Genomic DNA, 22,540 nt, shown 5'->3' on the forward strand with positions numbered 1-22,540 from the left:
CTGCTTGTAAGTTCCTGAACACATTTTTCTGTTTTATGCCTGTGCACATTTTCTATGTCTGCTTAAGTCCTTTTCTTCATTCCCTAGCCCATCCTTTCTGTGTCTAGTTTTCCAACTCAGTTTCCTTTTCCTCTTCTTCTGTCTATTCTTCCTTCCTCCTCCTCCGACAGCTAACATTGATTAAATGTTTACTATGTCTAGGCACTATGCTTAAGACTCCACACTTTTAATCCTCACAGCAAGTTTATGAGCTAGATTCTACAGTTATTCTCATTTTTAATCTCTAAGGAGTTATTTGAGTAACTTAACTAAGGTTACATAGCTATGAACTGTGACCTGGATCTGAACTCAGATCTGGTTGGCTCCCACATGTTAATACTCTCTTAATCACTGTGTACCATCTCTTCCAGAAAAATTTCCCTTGGTTGAGTCGGGCAGTGGGTGGCTGGGATGTTCAACAGATCTGTGTCTTCTGCTTCCCAGGCCACAGCTGGATTGCTTTTCCCACCCCTGAGTTAGGCAAGGAAGCTGTGGCTAAGTTCTGGTCAATGGGCTATGGGAGGAATGAGTGCATGCCACTTTCAGGGCTGGCCCCTAAAGTCTCTCTGGTGACCTTCCACACTCTCTCTCTTTTTGCAAAGAAATTGGAAGCCCAGAAGATGACAGTATCATGAGATGTAAGCAGCCTAGGTTCCTAAATGACTGGGTGGAGCACAGCTTTGCCCTTCATGCTGGGAGCAAGTGATGCTTTATTTGGAAAGCTCCTAAGACTTCTAGGGTCATCAGTTACAACTGTTTTTTGTTTTTACTTTTTTTTTTTTTTTGGCTGCATTGGGTCTTCGTTGCTGTGCGCCACAGCTGTAGTTGTGGTGAGCAGGGTTACTCTTCATTGTGGTGCACAGGCTTCTCATTGAGGTGGCTTCTCTTGTTGTGGAGCACAGGCTCTAGGCTGTGGGCTCAGTAGTTGCAGCATGTGGGCTCAGTAGTTGCAGCTCATGGGCTCTAGGGCGTGAGGGCTTCAGTAGTCATGTGCATGGGCTCAGTAGTTGTGACTTGCAGGCTCTAGAGTGCAGGCTCAGTTGTTGTGATGCATGGGCTTAGTTGCTCTGAGGCATGTGGGATCTTCCTGGACCAGGGATTGAACCTGTGTCCCTTGCATTGGTGGGCGGATTCTTAACCACTCCACCACCAGGGAAGTGCTGTTAACACTGTTAATGTTATTTTCCCTAACACATGGGCTAAGTGCTCCATCTAATGTTACTTTCATATTATATGGGAATTATCTCTTTATGTATCTATCTCTTCCAATAAGATGTTTGGAAACATCTTAAGGGGAAACACTTTTTCTGATCAGTCTTTATGTTTGGTATATTAAGTACACATTAAATATTTGTTGACCTAGAAAATATATCAATGGCTTACTAAATACTAATATTGATAGTATGTTTTGAATGCTTATATGCAAAAGGCACATTATCAAGCACATATTCATTGCTTTATATAATTCTAATAATTCACAAATGTTAATTAAGTGGTTACCATGTATTGTGTATTGGGCTCTGAAAGAGGCCCTGGGGATACATTAGTAAACAAAACAAAGTCCCTGTTTGCATACAGCATAAGTTATACTTTGTGTAATCAGATAATAAACAAATAAGAAAAACTCTTAGAATGTCAGATGGTAAAAGTGCTTTGGAGAAATATGAAGTAGCATAAGAAGAAGAGGAATTAATGGGGGTTAGGAGATGTGGCTATCTTAAATGGGTGACAAGGGAAGACCTTGTGGGTATTATAACATTTGAGTAAGGTTGAGAGGAAACAAGTAGTGGTTATCAGGAGGAAATCATTACAAACAGAGGGAACTGCAAGGACAAAAGCCTTGAGTAGGCATGTGCTCACAATGGCTGTACAAGGTACATAGTATCTTCATTTTGCATAGAAAGAAATTGAACCCAGAAAATTTAAGTAACTTATCAAAGAACTTATAAGTGGCACATTCAAGGCTTGAACTGAAATCTTTTGGATTTAAAAGCCTATATTCATTCTGATACACTCTCCAGCCTGTGACTTTTACTTTTAGTTACACTAAAAGTACACACACACACACCATTCTAAAAGAACTGTCATGGGAGGTCATGATGAATGGCTTTCTTAATACCAATGCTTTCTATGTGACTTCTTACTCAATAGAGACTAGAAGGGTGAAGCTAGGGTTTCTGCATGTAGCCTCTCCTTCACTAAACAGATCACCTGCCAGACTTAGAAATGGACTTTGGTGTAATGAAATTGCAGCTGTGAGCTCTTTTGGAAGCTGCATGATAGAGCTGGATGTTTTGATTTTTCTGAGCTGAAGAAGGAGAGGCTTTTGTGTTGAATGGAAGTTATAGCAGCTTCTCAGTTTTGAAACTTTGCCAGTAGCAGCTGAGACCCTGTGGATCTTGCAGTGGCTGCTCTCTTGCCAGGCCAAATTGGCAGTTTTATTCTGGGAGTTGCCCTTGGAGGCTCAGCCTAGAGCCTCATTCTCCAGCCTGTCCCTTAATACCCTATATTAAATCCCTTTCAGGCGTCCAGTTTGTTTTACATATGTACAAGTTGTACATATGTAATGTACATATGTACATACATTTTATATATGTACAAGTTGTACATATATAGCTTGCTCATCTATTTTGGTACCAAGATTCAAAGTCCTTTTCAGCAATAGTATTCTAATTACCATTCTGACCTTGCCTCCTATCATAGTAGACATGCCCTCCTTGGACTCTGCTACACTGAACTCCATCACTATCAGGGAGCTTATTTCAGATGTGGTATCTTCACCTTTGCCTATTCCTATTATGCTTCACAAAGATGCTTGGACTTTTATCACTCATGTATTTTTCACTGCTATGTGTGGAAAGGGGTGTCCTCCAGGCCCTTTTGGGAGATATAGTCAGAGTGTAGGCGAGTGGGTCATATGTGATAAATCCACTTCAGCAATCTCATTTATATTAATCTTTGAATCTGTCCACTACATTATACCAATAAATAGTTGCTATCTCAACCTCATTTAACCCAGGCCACTGCTGAGTATAATTTTTGATCCTCCAAGAGAGCAACTATTTAGGACCACTCCTAGCTGCTTGTGTTCATACACTGAATCCAGGATCTCTACCAATTGAAACTATATCAATTAATTTAGCCCCAAAGAAAATTACCTTCCTCCATCCCTGGTCTACTATCCTTGGCAAAATATCCAGGTTTTTGCTATTATAAATTCATAAATGTAAAAAATTCTCTTAACATGTTATCCTTCCTTTTCTGGGTTTTGCAGTATTATTGGCCCTCTACAACATATTGAGATAGTCCTCTCAAAGTAAGATTAGTTATTACTGCATTCTGTTAAGAAAGAAGCCCAACCCAGACCTCTGGATATTGGAAGCAACATATATCACTGGTTGCCCTGTTCTGACTCAATAACTGAACTGCCCATAAAGCTGTTATCTTTGAGAGAGTCCCTGAGGAAGGAAGAGTTCTTCAGCTCGTCTAGGCTAGAGTACAATCAGTTCTGTCCTTGATTTTTATGACCTAGTATACCCAAAGGGTCCAAAAGTGCTGAGACTGATTAGGATGTTTTGTGGGTGCTGTAGCAGGCCTAGACAGGAGAATCACAGTCAATGACCCTAGGGTTTTGGAGCAAACCTATGCCCTCTTCAAGTAACTACCATCTTTTTGCAAAAGCTCTTGGGTAGCCTTGCTCAGGTAGTCACTGAACATGACACACCAGAGACCTGAGCTGTTCATCATTAGCTGGAAGGTGTCTGATCCACTAATCAAGAACTCATACCATCACCAAGTGGAAGTGATTACAGAAGATCTGACACCTGAAGGTATGAGTAAGTTGAATAAATAATAACTGGCTCATATTCATCTCTCCAACTTCTCTCTCAACTAACAACTATGGCCTGGTGATGAGTTCCCTATGACCAGTTGACAGAGGAGGAAAAAGTCTATCCTGGCTTAAATACGCCAGTGTCAGCTGGAGGTGACTGTTGCAACACTGTAGCCCCATCTGGGGAGTACTTGAAGGACTGTGAAGAAGAGTTTTGCCAGTGACAGAACTTTTAGTGGCACATCTAGAGGTCCACTTTGACTGGAAGATGAGATATCCAGAGATGGATGTCTACTCTGATTCATGAGCAGGGGCCATATGGTCTAGGGGTTGGAAATAAAAAATTAGGAGATTAGGAAAAAGTTACATGGGTGGACCTCTCTGATTGGACCCAGAGCATGAGAGTATTTGTGTCTCATATGAATGCTCACCAAAGGCCTTGCTGCAGAAGAGGATCTCAATAATCTGAGGGACATGATAACTTGCCCTAGGTGAACATCAGTCAGCTCTTTCCCCGGCTTCTCCACTGATTACTCTAAGGGTTCATGTAAAAAGTGGCATCGGTGGAAGATGCAGAGGTTAAGTATGTACTCAGTTATATAAGCATGTGCTCACCATGGCCAGTCTGGCCACTCTTAAGTGCCCAGCCTGACAGATACAGAGGCTAGATGGAGTTTGATAATGTGCCAGATCCATGGGGGGCCAGCTTGTTACATGGTAGTAGAGTGTCTACATTAGATCTCTTCCATTCTGGAGAGGGTGGTTATTCTCCTCAATGAAATGGGTAATTCATTCATTCAAAAGTATTTATTAAGCACCTACAATGTACCAGGCACAGTTCTAGGTGCTTGGGATATATCAGTGAACAAAAAAGACAAAGGTTGTTGCCCTTAACTTACTTTCTAGAGGGCTGACATACAATAAGCATAATAAATAAGCAAATTGTATAGTATATTTTAAAGTGATAAGTGCTGTGGAGAAAAAAAGTAAAGCAGAGTAAGGGAGATTGGGAGTGCTTAACTTTTTATCATGGAAATTTGAAACATACAAAAGCAGAGACCAGTATAAACCCTCCTTCCTCCTGTAATGTACCTACCACCCAGCTTCAGAAGTGGTGCTCACATGACCAAACTTGTTTCATCTATACCCTTATCCACTTCTTGCCTACCCTCTCATTACTGGATTATTTCAAACAAAAGCATATCATTTAATCTACAAATACTTCAGTATGAAGTAAAAAATGAATATTTTTAATAAAAACATAACCACAATACTATCATTTATATCCAAAACACATAAATTCTTCAAACACATAAATTATCCAAACATAATTTCTTTATATTAATGTACAAATTTCATTTACTATTCCATAAGTAATTCCTTTTTAACTTAATTTGTTTGAGTCCAGCCTCACTTATTCCTTTTGACTGACATGTCTCAAGTCTCATTTAATTTATAGGTCTTCCCTCTTTCCTTCCTTCCAGTCATTTGTTTGTTGAAGAAACCAGGTCATTTGTCCTGTAGAATTTTTCCATAGTTTACATTTTTCTGATTGGAATCCCATGGTGCTATTTAACATAGTCCTTTGTCCCATTTATTTCCTGTAAACTGGTAGTTAGACCTAGCGACTTGAGTGGATTCAGTTTTGATATTTCAGGCATAAATACTTTGTAGGTGGTATTGGATACTTCCATCAGGAGGCACATAATATTAGGCTGGTTTTTGTATGTCAACTTGATCAGTAGCATGAAACATTCACACAAATAGTCGTTTTCTGTTTCTTTCAGTCTTTCTTCATCTATTGGAAGAATTATTCTAACATCACCTATTTGATAACTCAAAGATACAGCTCCTACAAGAAAGGCAGCTCTGTATCCTTTGAGTAGGGAATAGTATTTAGAGACTACAACATGTGCAATGGGTGCTCATTGTTATTGAGTTGTTAATTATTTCTAGACATTTCTAGTGGACAGAACTAGGAAATAAATAATTTTTTTAAAAGGCAGGGTTTAAAAAAAAAAAAAGACAGGGTTTGTCATCAGTTTGTACTAACATTTCCAATTCAAATTTAGGTTTTGGGGGTTACTTAAAGTTACCTACTTAACTTTTTAATTTTATATTTCTTCTCTCCAATGTTAAAAATCGTTGTCCCTAATAACATTAACGTAATTAGCTTTTGCTTTTGGAAACTCAGTCTAGAGCCTGCTTCTTCAGGTCTTCTAATGATTTTTCAAAGTAGTTAATATAAACTTAAATACCTTTATCTGTAAACCACTTGGAATGGATTCTTCTGCCTGCAACTGAATCTTGACAGTGTAAACAGTGTAAGCAGGAGGGATGGGGTTATGCATTCCTGTAAAGTACACATGCAGCCACTCATAGTGAAACTAATTGATGCAGCTGATTCCCCAGTGGGAGAATTGTTGAAGATGTATTAAACAGAGACCTGAGTCACTTGGTCCTTTCTGTCTAGATGCAAATCCCAGTTCTCCAAAATTTATGCTTCTGTTTTTCAGCAGCAGTCCTTCTCCCCCCTTATTCCTTTCCCCTAAATCACACCCTAGGGAACACATTAGGTTAGGCTCAGAGCAGGCACACAGGCTCTTTTTTTAACCATGGACCCTGGTCATTTCAGTGACGTCTTTGAGGGGCTTTCCCATCACGGCATCAGAGTGGGTGAATCAGAAGTCCTGGGAGTGAATGCACATGGGCAAGAAGAACCGGAAAGTTGGAACTAGTTGGTCACTCTAGAGACCTCAAGGACTGCACTGAGCTGGGTCTTGGGATCAGGGACAAGTCACATGAGTAGGACATCCTTGTAATTTTCCATGATATCTTTATCTTTAGAGCCGACCTTTCCAGCCGAATCATCTCGGAGTTGTGTCTTCACCTCAGAGTAGACAATTGAGGCATGCTGGGGTGGAAAAAAGATAGAAGAAGAACTGGAAGGAGAAGGAGTATGGGGCTATAAGCAGTAGTGGGAGAGAAAACAGTCAGGAAATGAAACTCACCTGGTCCTCTAGAGATGTTCTGAAGGTATTTCCTGTGGAAGAAAAGGAAACCACTGAACTATGAGTATTGGATCCACTCAGAACTCAGTCTTATAGCTTATTTCCCAGAATCTGGGAGTCACTAGGCCTTTTGCATTGATTGTCATGTTTTCTCCTCCCTGATCCCCAACATGTCCTACAACACATGTGACTTTGTTTTACCATTTCTTAACCCAGCCTTCTGCATGTCCTTTTCAGGCTCCCTTAATACCACAGAAAGAAATCTCACTCCCTTCATTTACCAGATGTTTAGAGATAATTTCTCTCTTAGTTACAATTCTTGCCTCTCTTAACTTCCATCTTACCAACCTTGAAGTCCAACCCCCGCTTGTTCTGCAAGTTCCCACTAGACCTCTTCAAATGTCTGCTCTGTGAGAAAAATTCTCTTGCATTAGCATGTTCTGGTTATTGATTTTATTGCCAAAGTTTCTTAGAGATGGAGCCATAGTGAGAGAAGAGTTTAGCAGGTATGATTTTGTCATATCCTGCATATTAGAAATTAAGAATCTCAGAGAAGGTAGAATCATGAGAGCTACATATAGTAATTTTATGGAGAGATAGAGCTTGGGAAAAAAGATACATCCTGGAACTCTTTCGTTTTCATTATATTTTTACCATAGACCTTCTGGATTTACAGATCTTTTTAATGACCTGATAGAAGCTATGTACTCCCTCCCCAGAACAATAGACATATGCATGGAAATTTGCATAAAATTTCAGGGGCTTCATGCAAACACAGGCACTGGTGAAGAAATCTTGCTACAGATCATCAACACATAAAGTGCCTAAAATATAACTCGTCCACCAACAGAGTGCTCAGCTTCAGTGGTGTTTTGACAAATATGTCAAGGACAGAGTGTGAAGAGCAGCAACTGATCAAGGTGACTCTATAGGATGTACCCAATTAACCCAATCAAATTGGTGGCAGTTCTGTCATTCAAAAGGTCCTGATTAGTGGGGATGGCTGAGAAATCAAAGTAACAGACAAAGCAGGTGTTCAGATGATGCATGTTAGTCAAATATAGCAATAGGCACTATATGCAGCAAATATTATAGCAAAACAGAAGACTTAGTCTTTTACTGGCTTGTGACCTTGTAAAAGTCCTTAACCCCATTTGTAAACCGTGTTCAGGATCACGTTACAACTGAAATTTCTACTAGGCACAAAAATACTGGAGAGGTGCTACAGGTAGAAAAGGCAGCTTACAAAATGGAAGAAAATACTTGCAAACCATATATCAGATAAGGGATTCATATGCAAAATATATAAGGAATTCGTAGGACTCAATAGCTAAAATAATAACAATAACCCAATTTTATAATGGGCAAAAGTTCTGAATAGATGTTTCTCTAAAGAAGACATACAAATGGCCAACAGTTATTGAAGAGGTTCTCAACATCAGTAATCACACAAATGAAAACCACAGTGAGATATCACCTCACACCTATTAGGATGGCTATCATCAAAAAGACAAAAGATAACAAGTGTTGGCAAGGATGTGGAGAAAAAGAAATTCTGGTACACTGTTGGTGGGAGTGCAGATTGGTACTGCTACTATGGAAAACTGTATGGAGGTTTCTTAAAAATTTAAAAATAAAACTCTCATGTGATCCAGCAATCCCACTTCTGAGTACATATCCAAGGGAATTGAAATCAGGATCTTGAAGAGATCACAGCACTATTCATAATAACCAAGATATGGAAACAACTTAAATGTTTATTGATGGATGAATGCATAAAGGAAGTATGACACACACACAGACACACACAGACACACAATGGAATATTGTTCCACCTTAAAAAAGAAGGAAATCCTGTCTTTTGTGACAACACAGATGGACCTGGAGGACATTATTCTAAGAAAAATAAGCCAAATACAGAAAGACAAATACTGTATGTTCTCAGACTCATAGAAGCAGAGAGTAGAATGGTGGTTCCAAGGGGCTGGGGGAAAGGAGACTAGAGGTATTGCTCAAAAGGTACAAAGTTTGAGTTATGAAGGATGAATAAATTCTGGAGATCTACTATACAGCATAGTGCCTACAGCTAACTATATTCTATTGTATACTTAAAGCTCGCTAAGGTAAATCTTATGTTAAGTGTTCTTACCACACATCATCATCATCATCATCATCATCATCATCATCAAGTGTGTGGAAGGAAACTTTGGAAGATGATGTATATATCTATGGCCTTAATGGTGGTGATGGTTTCCTTGGTGTTAATTTATCTCCAAACTCATGAGTTGTATACATTAAATGTGCATAGCTTTTTACATGACAAAAAAAATAGTGAACTACTTATAATATGCTAGAATATGGATGAATTGCAAAACATTATGTTAAGTGAAAGAATCCAGACCTAAAGATTCCATTACATAAGATTCCATTTATACGAAATTATAGAAAAGCAAAACTATAGGACAGAAGGCAGATCCGTGGGTGCCAGGGGTGGAGCTAGGGGGAGATTAACTGCAAAGGAGCATGAAAGGATTTTCTGGGCTGTTGGAAATGTTCGACATCATGATTGTGGTGGTGGTTCTGTGAATGGATGCATTTATTAAAATAATTTGAACTGTGTGTTTAAACGTAGAGAATTATATTGTATGTCGATTATACCTCAATAAAGCTGATTAAATCAATCAATGAGTAGATTAGAAAACAGAGTGCATCACACTAAGTACTGTCTCCTAAAACTGTAGTTCAGTTATGTGTGTGTTTGTGTGTGTGAGTGTGCGCACATTCACACTGCTTAACAGTACAATTTGTACTTCTTACTGCAGATAACAATAAAAAATATTTCAACACCCTTATCTAGAGCATTGAGAGTTCTGACTCATGACTGGTGGTGGGATTGGAAGAAAGCTGTGGGTCAGCAAGGACCTGAAATTCCCAGGTGTCCCCAAGGACAGATGTGGTCCACGTGGGAGACAGAACAAGCAGGAGTATGGTCACCTTGGGTCCTGTTCAATAGGGCCTCCAGGTACCAAGGGAATCCAGCAGCAGGAAGCTGGATGTGATTGACTGGAAGTGAGGCCAATGAAGGAGTCACAAACAACTCCTGGAATTAGAAATGCACCAGCTGTGCCAAAGGAATTTTAGGAAGGAGGGGTCCAGCAGGAAACGTCAAGAGACCACACATGTACCTTATACAGGGGAGTGCCTGCTTAACCATCTGCCATCCCAGAGAGGCAGAAGCCAGCTTCCAAAATACCAGCTGGAGTAACTCCTTTCCCACTCCTTTCTCCAGGCTAATTAGGGGAAGCCAACCAAAGAAACAGAGAGGCCAACTCTGCCTCGTCCTCCCCCTCATCCCTACCATTGCCAGCTTCCATTCTGAAATTTCCCTGAACTAGGAGAGGGGAAAGTTTTGCTTAACATCTTCAAACTAGACGTTCTAGTTACTTAATAGAGACTATGACATAAAGTGTCCACCTACTGTCTATTGTCTAAGATAATGTTTTGTAAAGACTTTGGCTGCCAGAATTTTCATCCTGAGTGCCCGAGAAGATCTCTCACAGAAGAAAGTTTAAACAGACAGTGGGAGACGGAAGATTTTTGTAATTAAGTCATGAGTCTTGCTTGTTCAGTATACTGGTTACACAGGGTTGTTATATGGATTAACTAAACATATACATACATATGTATATTTTTATATATTATAATGCATATAGATCCTTATCACATAATAGGTGCGTTGCCATCATTCATTCATTACTTAAGGGAAATCTTTGTACATACACCTTCATGATTATAATATCTGTTAGAAGGATGTTTAATTTTTGTTCTGATCATCAGCAAAGATACGTTATATAGTTTTCTGTGTTTGCCTTCTCTCTTCAGAATCTAAGCATCACACTGTAGGGATTTTTATCTGCCTTGTTCACTGATTTACTCTCTTTACTTAAAGCAGTGCCCATCACATAGGAGGTGCTCAGTAAATATGTGTCAAATGAATGAATATAGTTTGCAGCAAGAATCTCTCCCCAGTGACTTACCTTCTCCTTCTTCCCCAGGCTGAATAATCTGGATCTGAGAATATACCAGGTCTCTTTCTTTGGGGTGCTCTGAGAACAAAAAAAAGCAACACTTTCTAAGCTGTCCCAGTCAGTGGGGTATGCTGCAGATGCTTCTTCCTAAGCAATTATTTATTGTGAATGTCTGGGTTTGGGATACTTAGGGAGACCAGGGGCCTTTGCCAGGCCTCAGAACAAAGTATCTCTCCCTGGCTCAGGCTGGGAGCAGTTTCCTACCAGGAAATCTTTACCATTGCCATGCAACTGCTGCAGCTCCACTGGGGCAGGGCACATGGGATGGAAGGACACTCCTGGGCCTAGGGTCAGGGGTCTCCTGCGAGGCACAGAAACACATGATCATCCTTGGAACATTATAATATGCACAAGAGTGGGATAGACAGAGACAAAAAGGAATGGGGAGAAGTCAACAGAACAAGGCCAGAAGAGTCTCTAACATCATAGGAATGATGACCTCATAGATAGAATGGTCACTCTCAGTTGGTTAAAAAAACCCAGCCTCATCACCTGGAGGAAGTGTCCTCAAAGCATTCTATCTGGACAATTCAAGAAGAAATTAGACATAATCCATGCTCCAAGTCCCTGACTATAAGACTGAGGCACTGACACAGACAGAAGAAGACCATATTTTCCAAACCAAATTTAAAAGCACAAAATTTGATGAGTATATGAGCACATGTGGGGCAAAAAGAAGATTCCTAGAAGCTGAGGTTCCTCTAGAAAGTCTAGAATTAACAGTCATTTTATACGTAGTTATAGTAACACGTTGCCTAACTATACGACTATTTGCACCAGAAATATTCTGCGGCAACCTAGAAAATCTATAACCTTTGGTATCATCCATTCAGATAAATTTCAAATAAGAAACTGATCTAAATACATGCAAAATCCATTATACAAACTATTAGAAGGATTCTAGGAAGCTGTGATTGTGGCCATTTTAAGGAATGTGAAAACGGGAGTATCTAGACACAGGGACACAGAGAAATCACTTAGCCTAAACTTGCAGCCCCACAGTTCTGCACGTTTTATTCTTGGGAAAACAGAAGGCTGAGGCCTCACCTGGTTGTGTCTCCCAGAGAACCATCTCCTGCAAAATAAAACGAAGGCAGATTGTGTCAGCAGAGGGAGCTCATTCTCAAATATTTCACACACGTGCACTGCCTAAGAGAGGTCATCAGAAAGTTATTTCAAACATGGGCCCAGTCCCATGTTCTCATGAAAACCATGTGAAAAAGAACTGAACAAAGCATATAACTTGCTGGGGACAGGGCTACACATTTCTATGTTGAATATACAATTATTTGAGACTATTAAGGTTCAAGGCTGTGTTGATCTACCTCAGGAAATACTAAGTATAGCCAAATTTGTCTTTCTTGCAGAGTAGTGAGGGGCTGTAGATGGCTTTCCAGGAACATCTGTGGTTATGCCCAGAGGAACCTCAGTCTCAAGCTCGTTAAGGAGACTCATGGTCAAAGGTCCAAGGCTCCCTACATTCAGCCCAGTGCAGGGCACATAGCGGGTGCTCAGAAGGATCTGGTGAGTTGAGTTGAATTGAATTAAATTAAAAGACAGGGAGGAAGGATGGGTAATTATACTAGAGCTGAAATAGTTTCTGTGCCTGTCTTCTACACCAGGTTTCCTGGCATCTGAAACCACCCTGACCTGGGTTAAAGCAAGAAGCCTTTGGAAGCACATGACAGTACCAGGGAGAAACTCTCTCCACCATGTAGAGGGGGAGGCAGCGGCCTGACCTGTGGAGAGCAGAGCCATGGGAGCACAAGGTGCTCATTTCAGGCTTTGACTCTGGGAAGTCTCTGAGGAAGAAGAAGGATAAAGATTAGCCAGCTCCCATTCTCAGTCATTTCTTCATAGGGGCTTCCAGTTTATTTTGATTGTCCACTTCTAGGGGATGTAGGGTGGGCTGAAGCATCTAGTTGACCAGTCTGTTTGGACCAAAGAAACTACTCAAGGAAACCATTTAAAGTTTTTGAAACTTCACATTAAAATGTTTATTTCCTCCCTACCTTTCCACTTGAGGCTTTGTAGATTAGACTAGATACTATTAAGGAAACTGCCATTTCAAGGAAGAGTATGAGTGTGTCTGTGAGCACTGGGGTGGTGAGGTAGAGAACGGTGGCGTGGCTGTTACTGAGGTTGGGATGAGCTGGGGTGTCTGAGGCAGGGACAGGGCATGGGCTCTAGCAAAAGGTAAGAGAGAACACAAACCTAGTCTCCTCTGGTGCCAGCAGTAAAACAGCAGGGCCACAGCCAGGAGAACGCTGAATATCCCCCCAGTGGTTCCTGCAGCAACAAGGCCTCTTCTTTTCCCTGGGGTGCCTGGAGGGGAAAAGCCTGTATGAGCCTCCAGGGGAGGGGTCTAGGGCCTGGAGCCCTGGAAGCTTTCCTCAGCTTGGCTGGGGCCTTGAGCCTGGTAGAGGGAAGAATCTAAAAGATGAGGACTCGTGGGGGCCTTTGAGGACTAGGCTAGGACTGGTGTGGCACAGGAAGCAGGTTCCTACTTGTGGGCAGCACAGCCCTGAGCCTGCATGTGACAGGAAGTGACTCACTGTGAAGGGGTAGAAGACAAGAGCCTGGGTGGATTGTGGCAAAGGGGAGAAAGGTAGACAGCTCCCTCCACTGACCCCCAGACATCATTTCAGAAATTAATATTTGGGGGAAAATCTACATCTGCCTCTCTATCTCTCTATCTATTCTGTACTTTGGCCTTTTGGAAATTTCCCCTAGACATTTGGAAAGATGTTATGCGACAGCGGCTTGGCAGCACCTAACTTTGAAACAGCAGCCTGCCTGAGAAAGAAAGCAAATATCACCACTGATTAGGACACGAGCTGAACCAGCAGTAACTCTGAGATTGCTCTCCATTAAAAAAATATATTGGGACACCACAATGAAATGCCACCAGTTTCCTTCCTCATAGAAGCCTGAGTCTTTGAAGGGGAGGTGGGAAAGAAACTGATGGAAGGAATAAACTAAATTGTTGGGGAATTCTGATTTTTCCATTGGATCCATTCACCAAGGCAAGGGTGTCCTCTCTCACCACTCCTATTCAACATAGTTCTAGAAGTCCTAACCAGAGGAATCAGGCAAGAAAAAAATAATAGAAGACCTCCAAATTGGAAAGGAAGAAGAAAAATTGTCTCCGTTTGCAGGTGACATGATCTTATATAAAGAAAATCCTAAAGACTCCACAAAAAATCTGTTAGAGCTAATAAACAAATTCACTACAGTTGCAGGATACCAAATCAACATACAAAAATCAGCTGTGTTTCTATCCATGTAACAATGAATTACCCAAAGAAGAAATAAAGAAAACAATCCCATTTTCAGTAAAATCAAAAATAATACAATACTTACTAGTAAATTTAACCAAGGAGGTGAAAGACCTGTATATTGAAAACTATAAGATATTGTTGAAAAAAATTGAAGAAGACACAAATATGGAAAGATATTCCATGTTTGTGAATTGGAAGAATTAATATTGTTAAAATGTCCATACTATATAAGTCATCTACAGATTCACTGCAATCCCTATCAAGATTCCAATGGCATTTTTTACAGAAATTAAAAAATATATATTGTATGGAACCACAAAAGACACCAAATAGCCAAAGTAATCCTGCAACAAAAGAACAAAGTTGGAGGCTTCACACTTCCTGATTTCAAACTATATAACAAAACTAGAGTAACCAAAACAAATTGGTGTTAACATAAAAACAGATACATAAATCAGTGGAACAGAATCAAGAGGCCAGACATAAATCCATGCATATACTGTCAACTAATATTGGATAAGAGAGCCAAGAATACTCAGTGGAGAAGATAATCTCTTAATAAATGGTGCTGGGGAAACTTGATATTCACATGCAAAAGAATGAAACTGGACCTCCATCTTATACCACTCACAAAAATTAACTTGAAATGTATTAAAGACTTCAATGTAAGACCTGAAACCATAAAACTCCTAGAAGAAAACATAGAGAAAAAGCTCCTTGACGTTAGCCTTGGCAATGACGTTTTGGATATGATATGGTAAGCACAAGCGACAAAAGTGAAAATACACAAATGGTACTACAACAAATTAAAAAGCTTCTACACAGCAAAAGAAATAATCAGCAAAATGAAAAAAGCAATCTATAGAATGGGAGAAAATACATGGAAATCATGTATCTGTTAAGAGGTTAATATATAATAATATAAGGAAGTCATACAACTCCATAGCAAAAAAACCCTCAAATAATCCAATTTAAAAATGGACAAAGGATTTGAATAGACATTTTTACAAAGAAGACATGCAAAAGTTAACAAGTTCATGAAAAGGTGTTCAACATCACTAATTGGGGAAATGCAAATCAAAACCACAGTGAGGTAGCACCTCATACCTGTTACAATGGCTTTTTTATAAAGTTTGTTTAGAATCACAGCATAAGCAAAAACAGTAAAATTGGGTTTCCCTGGTGCCGCAGTGGTTGAGAGTCCGCCTGACGATGCAGGGGACGCGGGTTCGTGCCCTGGTCCGGGAAGATCCCACATGCCGCAGAGCGGCTGGGCCCGTGAGCCTGCGCGTCCGGAGCCTTTGCTCCGCAACGGGAGAAGCCACTACAGTGAGAGGCCCGCGTACGGCAAAACAAACAAACAAACAAACAGTAAAATTAAATTTCAGCATTTCAGTTTAATAAAGCAGTCTACGTTATGGTGATTTAGCAGAACATAGGAAAGCAAGAAAATGTGTCACACTTACACTAAATTAAGGACGTTGAGTTATGTTACTAATGTATGCAACTTTAATTTTGTTTAACACGCTCTGCCAAAATAAACTTTATTCCCTATAACTTAAAAAAAAAGAAGACTAGAAATAACAAGTGTTGGTAAGGATGTGGAGAGAAGAAAACCCTTGTACACTGTTGGTGAGAATGTAAACATGTGCAACCACAATGGAAGACAGTATGTAGGATCCTCAAAAACTTTTAAAAAATAGAACTACTATATGATCTAGCAATCCCACTTCTACATATATATCCAAAGGAAATGGAATTACTGTCTTGAAGAGATATCTGCATCCTCATGTTTATTGCAGCATTATTTACAATAACCAAGACATGAGCAACCTACGTGTCCATTGATGTATGAATGGACAAAGAAAATCTGGTATATATATATAATATTCCATCATGATGGAATGTGAATATGATGGAATATTATACAGCCATAAGAAGGAAAATTCTGCCGTTTGCAACGACATGAATGAAGCTTGAGGGCATTATGCTACGTATGACAAGTCAGACAGAGGGAAAGATCTCTGTCTCTTTGAGCTAAAAGATTGTGTCAAGGTTCAGATCTGGGCTGCCAGGTATAAGCTTTGTGACCATAGGCAAATTACCAACCTTTCTGAGTTTCACACTCCTTTTCTGTAGAATGGAGATGATAATATCTTTATTTTCTAGGATTATGACTACGATAAGCAAAAATGATATGTGTAAAACTTATTCATTCAGCAAATATTTATTGAATGCCTAATATGAGCTAAGCAGTGGAATAGGCACTTGGGATAAAATATGGTCAAAATAGAGATTTACCTTTATGAGGCTACTATGGGAGGCATGGAAAGAGACAGAAAATGACTGCATGGCATGGCAGTTGGTGACACATGCTGTGAGGAAGAATCAAGCAAGACTTGGAGAGGGAGGGCCTTGGTGAAGAGCTGCTATGTTACATAGGGTGGCTGGGAAGGTCTCATTGGGAAGGTGAGTAAGGTCCTGGAGGAAGTGAGGGGATAAGCATGAAGATAGTGGGGAAGAGCAGTGCAAAGGCCCTGAGGTTGGAGTGTGACTGGAAGTTTTGAAGAAGAGACAGGGGGCCATGGTGGCTAGAGTGGAGAAGGTGAGGAGACAGTGGTGGGCCATCAGGTCAGAACAGCAGGATAGCCAGATCATCAGGATCTGGTGGGACGTTGAGAGGACATTGGCTCTCCCTTTGAAGGAGATGGGAAGCCATGGGAGGATATTGAGCAGAAGAGTAACATGATCTGATTTATGATTTAGAGAGTTCCTTCTGATACTGTGTTGAGAACAGGTTGTGTGGAGCCACAGGTGAAGCAGAAAATCAGAGTGTTATTGCGATCATCCAGGTGGCTTGGATCAGGTGGTAGCAGTGGAAGTGGTGGGAATTAGTCATATTTTGGTGATACGTTGAAGGTAGAGCTATCTGGACTTGCAGGTGTATTAGAGTTGGAGGATCTAGAGAATCTGCCTGCCAATGCAGGGGACACGGGTTCGAGCCCTGGTCCGGGAAGATCCCACGTGCCACAGAGCAATCAAGCCCGTGCACCACAACTACTGAGCCTGTGCTCTAGAGCCCGTGAGCCACAACTACTGAGCCCGCGTGCCACAACTACTGAAGCCCTCACGCCTAGATCCCGTGCTCTGCAACAAGAGAAGCCACTGCAATGAGGAGCCCACATACCGCAACGAAGAGTAGCCCCCGCTCACCACAACTAGAGAAAGCCCACAAGCAGCAACAAAGACCCAACACAGCCAAAAATAAAATAAATAAATTTATTTTTAAAAAATGTGATGGGGATCCAGTAAAAAGAAAAAAAAAACCTTAAAAGGGGTATTTGATGAATAGGTATAGAAGTACCATTGGAGTGAGGCAAGCCTCAAGGTGATGGGTTTGAGAGAAAACAGAGAGTGAGTAGAGATAACTCTTTTAAGGGGTTTTACTGTAAAGGAAAGCAGAGAAATCTAGCTTTCCAGTAGTTCCTCCATAAAACTAGCTTTATTGGATAGCCTGGGATGCAACTGAACCTGAGATAGAGGATGAATTGAAGCCCCATAGAAACAATTTCTTTAGTCCCAGGGGAGCTGAGTGGGAACCTGGCTTGACCTAGTATGACTCCTTGGAGACAGAGGAAGGTAAAGATATAAGCTACGACTGTGCTATCCCAAAGGAAGGCTTATCTCCTCTGTGGACATAATGGGGCTCTGTATTCACTCTTGGTACTTGTAAGTTTCCTGACCTGAATACAAGTTGGTATTGACACACTCTTAGACCTACCGTAATGGAGTAAAGGGATGTTTTATGTCTTTGGCCCCGTGGAGGATTACCAAAAGGAGAGTATAGTTGACGCTTAGGATGAAGGAGCTATACCCTACCCTAAAACACTGCTAATGACATAAGACTGCTGTTTGAGAACAACACACAATGGATCAGCGTACAGGCACACAGAATCATCCCCAAGAGATGAAATGGCCCCTGGCCAGCATTCCCTCACTGTAGTACCTCCTTATAACCTGAATTATTGATATTTAATGGAAAAAAGTGAGTATCGCAGTGGAAAATGGCAAAATGGAAATAGAAAAATTAGAGTCACAAAGATAGTGTTGGCTATGCCCACCCCTAATTTGAGAAATCTGAGAATAAATAAGGTCAATGGGGATTAAGACTTACTTCTCACAGAGACGTTCACCGCCTCGCTCTGGATGAGGCCGTAGCCATTGTCAGCTGTGCAGTAGTAGCCCCCTGCGTGGCCCTCCCTGATAACAGGGATCTCCAGCTCTGCTCTCTGGGAGCGCTGACTTTTCTGCCCCAGACTCTCCCTCGTGTCCTCTCTGTGCCAGGAGAACGTGGTGTTCCCCGTGCCCTCAGCCACAGAGCAGACAAGGACAAGTATCTCCCCTTCAACCACCGGGTCCCCCTGGGGCTGGGTCTCCAGGAACACTCTAGACACAGGGATTCCTGTATGAACACAGACAACAGGTGAGGGCATGGTGAGAGGAGGACAGGGTTGGGATGTTGGACAGGGTCACTTTTTATGGGACTTTAAGATATACTCTTCTGCAGGCGTTAGCACTGTAGCTCATAGACTGTGGATTTGGGACCTAGAGTATCATTAAATGTAGTAACCTTTCCATCCTGATGCACAGACTCCAGGAGAGAAAAATTGGGTCTCCCTGAAAAATCATTTGGGTTTTATGTCCTGTCCTAGTTGTCAGTGTGAATTATTTTGACCTGGGAGAAGTAATAGCAATAGTGGCTATCATCACACTGACCTAGACCACATCCATTTCCAGAAGTCCTGCTCTGGTACCTAAGACAAGCTGATATTTATTGTATTTATCTTTGTGTGTATGCATGTCCTTCTCTTCTGCTTTACACATCACACTGTTTGTTGTTACTGGTTAGGGTCCACCTCTGTGGATATGTGTCTTCTAAATAGTTTGCCCCAAGATCTGACATCCTAGAATCTGTCGATTCAGTAGCAGAGAATTTTGTTTCTTGTTTTCATTTCGTTTTGCCCAACCCTTGTATCTGCCTCCGTGAATCACCTCTGTCATTTCAAGGTGCTAGAATTTCAAAGAAAGACTAAGTTTTTAGAGAAATAGAGGTGGAAATGAAATCCTGTATTTCTTTTATTATCTACCTCACTTCTCAGTCTAAGCCTGGTGCCTCTGTCAGGATGAAAAACTCCATCTGTACTGGGCAGTCCCTACCCTCACTGGGCCAGAAGGAGTAGTCAGGGGAGACGCCGCAGCCCGGCTCTCCAGCACTCACTCTGCACGTCAATCTGAAGTGGAAGGCTGCGTTTGTGGATGCCGCTGGTCATGGCCCCACACCAGTATGATCCTGAGTCTTCTCTCCAGACGGCTGTGACCTGGAGTTCTGGGGATGTACTCCAGTTTGAGAGGATGACCCCATGGTCTCTGAAGAAGACAAAGCGAAGCCGAGTGTCCGACCGCTCTAGAGGAAGCTGTGTTTTACAGCTCAGGTTTACAGAATTCCCCTCTGTAGGCCGGGAGTCTGTGACTTTCAGCTTTGGACGTGGAAATAGCTCTAGAGAGAAGAGGTGAATCAAGTTCTCAGTATGAGGCAGGCTTGGATTCGCGGTTCTGGAAAACTTCAGACACCCAGCAAGACAAACTTATCGGCCCCTCTATCACATTTTTCTTTCCCAGGATTATTTAAGTCAAATTGTTCCGCTTTCTCTGCCTCTTAGACGACGTGGTCTCAAATATTTCCGGAGTTTGTTATGATATCAACTTATATAGGGAATTCCCTGGAGGTCCAGTGGTTAGGACGCTGTGCTTTCACTGCCGAGGACCCTGGTTCAATCCTGGTCAGGGAACTAAGCAGATCCCACAAGCTGAGGGTCACAGCCAAAAAAAACCAAAAACCAAAAAACACCACTTACATAGATCCCCGCGGATGTGCCCAATTTACCCTGCCCTGACATTGCTAAGCAAATTTGTATGAAATGAAGTGTTTACCTTGAATTCGAATATTTGTGAAACTTGTTCTCAATACACGGTTGTTTTCCAAGGATCCAGTGCATTGGTAACAGCCACTGTTGTTTAAACTTGCTTGTGATATCAGAAGATCCAAGCTTTTATTAGAATCAGAAATAAGTTTTCTATTCCAAAAGTACCTCACAGCAGTCAGTTTCTCTCTCCCCCTTTTCCGGCATCTCAGAATCAACTCGTCACCTTCAAACACAGAATGTGGGGCCTGGAGGATGAAGGAGGCTGGAAACCACACACAGATAAGACGTTGTTATTGAGGCACTCCTTCCTCTGTGCATCCTGAATTACAGAGATTTTTTTTTTTTCTTCCTTTTTTCTCCCCCAGGATTTAGTCTCCTGACTCAAGCTCACTCATTTCCTTCCAAATCAGTTGACCTGCTTCAGATACAATTCCTAAATAAATCCTAAACACGTCTATTTAACCATTCAGGGACAGATTCAGAAATATAAGGATTCTAATGTGCAGAGGAAAAGCTGAGAGGAGGTGTGACCAAATCTCTGACGTCATTGATTACGGAGAAGATCAACACCGACTTGCTCACCAAATAACAGAACAGGAGTCGTCAAAGACGTAGTTCTTGGAGAAATACACTGGGAATTGTTACAGTGCATTGGAGTGCGCTATGCAGAGGGCTTATGGTCACAGATACAAATTCAGGGTCAAGGGGCAGTGAATGCGGTCCACTCATGAAGCTCTCATGCTCTTCAGATTCTGATTACAGGCTAGTTCTATCCTTTCTCTCTGAGACGATGCAGTGAATGCCTGCTCCTATAGACCAATGCCTGAGGAGTGATCTAAATTTTCTGAAATAGAGAACGGACATATCCTAAGACAGGTGAAGACACAAGCCCTGAGGCTGGAGATTTCCCACCTCTGAATTCTTATTTTACAGCACTTTTCACTTCCTATTTTGTGCTTAGTACATTCATGTATACGTAAGTTCTCCCCAAGGAGGCTGTAGAGCCCTTGAAGGCAGGACCTAAGACAGCTTCACTTTTGAATCCCCTAAAACTAAAACTTCCTTCTTTAATTGTGTGTGTAAGAATGTCTGTTGATTAATATCAGACATTTAAACTCTAATGTCAATAGTAGTTTGAAAAACACTTATAGACAGTGAGGGAGGACATGAACCTGAAAGATCAAAGTTAAAGTAGAATGAAGGGCCTCAGTTCTTGGAAAATCCAGGGAGCTAAGATGTACTGCAAACCACTTCCAATGTTTTAACTAATTCACCTTCTTTCTCACCTGTAGAAAAAAGCAAGCGCACAGGGTTACTCGGGAGTGAGCCTGGGGCCTGGCAAATGTACTGTCCAGAATCACGAACCTCGAGGGTGTTGCCTTGGGTTTCACTTGGACGTTGTCTTCCAGAGTACCAACGGTACCATTTTATTTTCTCTGGTGCATAGAAGTGAAATCCATTGCAAGTCAGATTCACTCTCTCTCCACGGAAGACAGTGGTCCACGGAGGCTGGAGGGAAATCATGGATTTGGGTACAGTAGCTGGGGAGAAGAGAAATGAGTCTGAGGTGGAGGTGTCTGCAGTCCCCACTGCAGTGGCTTGTGTGGAGTGGACTGAAGCACCCAGCTTTGGTGAGTCTCTGAAAGGCCCCCCGGCGGGGCTGCTGTTTCCCCAGGTTTCAAGTTTTCCAGCTGTGTTCACCTTACCCAGGAGTGCAGCAACTGCTCTGTATACAGTGAAGTCTGTCTACAGGAACAGACTAACCTTTCAGAGGGCAAACCCAGCAGGACCTACTCACCACAGAAGATCAGTGATGGGAGGCCCGCAAACCCCCTTACCTTTTCCAACAGGACCAGGTCCTCAGGTAGATTCCTCCTGAACTCCCTCCCACCTGGGCTCTTCATGTTACACACACCTCTCTAAGATGAGCATTTGTGTGGCGTGGCCATATGGTGGGGTGAGGGATTGTAGAGGGAGGGAGTATAGGAATTTGGGGTCAATTACGCAGTTATGGAAAAGGGTCCATAGTATGTTTTTCCAACAAGAAGTAGGTAGGGGAGGGGTGAGCAGGCTGTTGTCTGAAGTGAAAATTATATTGAAATAACTACAAAGAGTATGAGTGCTGGGAACTAGGTGCTTCTAACTCCCCACACCCCAAAGATACTCTTTCATGAAAATAAAATGTGGGCCCTGCATAAAATCAGGCCTTAAGATCTTTGAATAATTAATGGACAGAAGCTGGAGAATGTAAGGGTAAATATCAATACAAATTAAAGATAAGAGGTTTAATTCTCCCTGTTGAAAA

The 22,540-nt window shown here is 41.6% G+C and overlaps 1 protein-coding gene across 1 annotated transcript in view; it reads right to left on the minus strand.

Moving 5' to 3' along the window:
• Nucleotides 1-5,490: 5,490 nt before the first annotated feature.
• The window catches only part of FCRL4 (Fc receptor like 4), a 25,284-nt gene continuing 8,234 nt past the window's right edge, over nucleotides 5,491-22,540 (minus strand). Inside the window, exons 3-12 of the mRNA XM_027095264.1 lie at nucleotides 21,522-21,776; nucleotides 20,243-20,497; nucleotides 19,530-19,808; nucleotides 18,426-18,713; nucleotides 13,185-13,295; nucleotides 12,018-12,045; nucleotides 11,189-11,271; nucleotides 10,920-10,988; nucleotides 6,883-6,914; nucleotides 5,491-6,785 (exon numbers count right to left, since the gene is read on the minus strand). Coding sequence (XP_026951065.1) covers nucleotides 6,669-6,785; nucleotides 6,883-6,914; nucleotides 10,920-10,988; nucleotides 11,189-11,271; nucleotides 12,018-12,045; nucleotides 13,185-13,295; nucleotides 18,426-18,713; nucleotides 19,530-19,808; nucleotides 20,243-20,497; nucleotides 21,522-21,776 — 1,517 coding nt within the window. The 3' untranslated portion in view covers nucleotides 5,491-6,668. The remainder of the gene's footprint in view (nucleotides 6,786-6,882; nucleotides 6,915-10,919; nucleotides 10,989-11,188; nucleotides 11,272-12,017; nucleotides 12,046-13,184; nucleotides 13,296-18,425; nucleotides 18,714-19,529; nucleotides 19,809-20,242; nucleotides 20,498-21,521; nucleotides 21,777-22,540) is intronic.

The sequence above is a fragment of the Aethalodelphis obliquidens genome, unplaced genomic scaffold, assembly GCF_003676395.1.
Source record: "Aethalodelphis obliquidens isolate GAN/ISIS:26980383/991018 unplaced genomic scaffold, ASM367639v1 scaffold90, whole genome shotgun sequence".
NCBI lineage: Eukaryota > Metazoa > Chordata > Mammalia > Artiodactyla > Delphinidae > Aethalodelphis > Aethalodelphis obliquidens.